Source organism: Haliaeetus leucocephalus, unplaced genomic scaffold (genome assembly GCF_000737465.1).
Source record: "Haliaeetus leucocephalus isolate CR32 unplaced genomic scaffold, Haliaeetus_leucocephalus-4.0 Scaffold313, whole genome shotgun sequence".
NCBI lineage: Eukaryota > Metazoa > Chordata > Aves > Accipitriformes > Accipitridae > Haliaeetus > Haliaeetus leucocephalus.
The window spans coordinates 20,318-22,901 of record NW_010972749.1 but is presented as its reverse complement, the minus strand read 5'-3'; the positions used below and the strand labels follow the sequence as shown (position 1 = coordinate 22,901).

The window sequence follows — 2,584 nt, the reverse complement described above, 5'->3', positions numbered from 1 at the left end:
CACTGTGAGTTCCCCCAGGGGGGGGGGGGGTGACTGTGTCCTTTTTAAGGTCCCCATGTCCTTGGGTGTCCTCCGTAGGCCCTGCCTGCCCCCCCAGGTCCTTTCTGTCCCCTTTAGGTCCCTTGGGGGTGGGGGGAGTGGGAATCCCCTGTCCCCCACACCGCCCCCCCTGTGTCCCCTCTGGGGTCTGCCATAGTACCCATGTCACCTTTGGTGACACTCCCCCCACAAGTCTTCCACCTGGTGTTGCTCTGTCCCCATGTCCCCTCTGGGTCCCCCTACCATGAGCTCCCACCACTGTCCCTTTTGGGGACACCCATGTCCCTTCTGGGGGTCCCCACACCCACTGACCCCTGAGGGACCCAGGTCTGGCCAGTGCAGACGCAGCAGCTTTAATGATCTGGGGACATGGGGACATGTCCTCCACCCTGGGGACACACCAGCCCCTGAGGGGGTGAGTGGGGATGGCACTGGGGGTTGGTGGCACTTGGGGGACACATTAGCACTGCGGGGTGGTGGCATCTCGGGGGCACAGTGGGATCTCGGGGTGGTGGCACCATGGGAGGACACTAGTGCAGTGGAATGGTGGCACTTTGGGGATATGGTGGCACTGTGGGGTAGTGGCACTTTGGGGACACAGTATCGCTGGGAGCTGGTGGCACTTTGGCGAGGAGGTTCCAGGAGATGGTGACACCATGGGGACAGGGGCTCCAGGGGGTGGTGACACCTTGCAGGTAGGGTGGCATGATGGCACTTTGGGGACACAGTATCACTGGGAGGTGGTGGCACTTAGGCGAGATGGGGGTTCCAGGGAGTGGTGACACCATGCAGACGTGGGATCCTGGGGGTGGTGTCGCCTCACAGGCAGGGTGGCACCAGCATGTAGTGGCACTTTGGGGACGCGGTGGCACTGGATCAGGCCTGGCACTCGGACTTCTTCTGGGCGGCCTGTGGGGACAGACGGGAGACTGAGGAGCGGACCCAGATGTCGTGGTGTCCCCACACCCAGGGGACCCAGGTGTGACAGCCCCCCTCCCCCAAAGGACCCAGGCATCCTGGCGCACCTGGGTGACGCTGACGCCCGTGAGGGCCTCGACGGTGGCGGGCAGGCGGGTGACGACGTCCAGGATCTCCCCCGGTAACCGCGACACCCCGATGTCCCCGGAGCCACCGGCCACCAACGTCACACGCCGTGTCCCCAGCAGCGGCTGCGCTACCGCCTCTGCCACCTGCCCCCAAAACAGCGGCTTTCATCCCCAAAATACGCAGATCTCCCCCCAAAATCTGCCCATGGCACCCCAAAATTCCCCTCCCCATTGCTGCCTGTTCCAAAATTGCCATGTTTCACCCCAAAATTATTTCTCAGCACCCCCAGATCACACCCCAAAATCTGCCTGCAGCACCCCCAACTCCCCCTCCCCATTAGTGCCTGTTCCAAAATCACATTTCATCCCAAAATACTCTGTTGGCACCGCAAAATTCCCACATCTCACCCCAAAATCTGCCTGTGGCACCCCAAAATCCCCCTTTCCCGTCACTGCCTGCTCCAAAATGGCCACGTTTAACCCAAAAATCTGCCCATGGCACCCCCAAATCCCCAGATCTCACCCCAACATCTGCCTGTGGCACCCCAAAATCCCCCTCCCCATCGCCATCTGTTCCAAAATCACCATGTTTCACCCCAAAATACTCTGTTGGCACTCCAAAATCCCCAGATCTCACCCCAAAATATGCCCACAGCACCCCAAAATACCCTCTTCCATCACTGCCTGTTCCAAAATCTGCCCGTGGCACCCCAAAGTCCCAAGATCTTACCCCAAAATCTGCCTGTGGCACCCTGAAATCCCCCTCCCCATTGCTGCCTGTTCCAAAATTGCCATGTTTCACCCCAAAATTATTTCTCAGCACCCCCAGATCACACCCCAAAATCTGCTAATAGCACCCCAAAATCCCCAGATCTCACCCCAAAATCTGCCTGCAGCACCCCCAACTCCCCCTCCCCATCGGTGCCTGTTCCAAAATCACATTTCATCCCAAAATACTCTGTTGGCACCCCAAAATCCCCAGATCGCACCCCAAAATCTGGCTGCAGCACCCCCAAACCCTCCCATTCCGTTGCTACCTTATCCAAAATCACCATGTTTCACCCCAAAGTTTTCTGTCAGCACCCCCAAACCCCCAGATCTCACCCCAAAATCTGCCCATGGCACCCCAAAATCCCAAGATCTGACCCCAAAACCTGCCTCTGGCCCCCCCAAATCCTCTCCGTGCTCAGCTGTCCCAAAATGACTTTCACCCCAAACCCACCCCTTAACCCCCCCCAATTCCTCCCTCTGCCCCTCCTAGACTGCCCCCACCCCATAGGGGCACCCCGAAACACCTCCTGGGACCCCAAAATACCCCCGGGAACCCCCAGATCCCCCCTGACAACCCACAAACCACCCCAAATCCAATGGGGGGTACCCCAAATCTATGGGGGGCACCCCAAAATACCCCATGGGACCCCAAAATACCCCCTTGAGACCCCCTAGGGACCCCAAATCCCCCCAGGACACCCCCAAACCACCTCAAATCCATGGGGGGG

At 59.4% G+C, this 2,584-nt stretch overlaps 1 protein-coding gene across 1 annotated transcript in view; it reads right to left on the bottom strand.

Annotated features, from left to right (window-relative positions):
- Positions 1-517: 517 nt before the first annotated feature.
- FLOT1 (flotillin 1) overlaps positions 518-2,584 on the bottom strand; it is a 7,222-nt gene continuing 5,155 nt past the window's right edge. Inside the window, exons 10-11 of the mRNA XM_010571244.1 lie at positions 1,065-1,229; positions 518-948 (exon numbers count right to left, since the gene is read on the bottom strand). Of these exons, the coding sequence (XP_010569546.1) occupies positions 916-948; positions 1,065-1,229 (198 nt within the window). The 3' untranslated portion in view covers positions 518-915. The remainder of the gene's footprint in view (positions 949-1,064; positions 1,230-2,584) is intronic.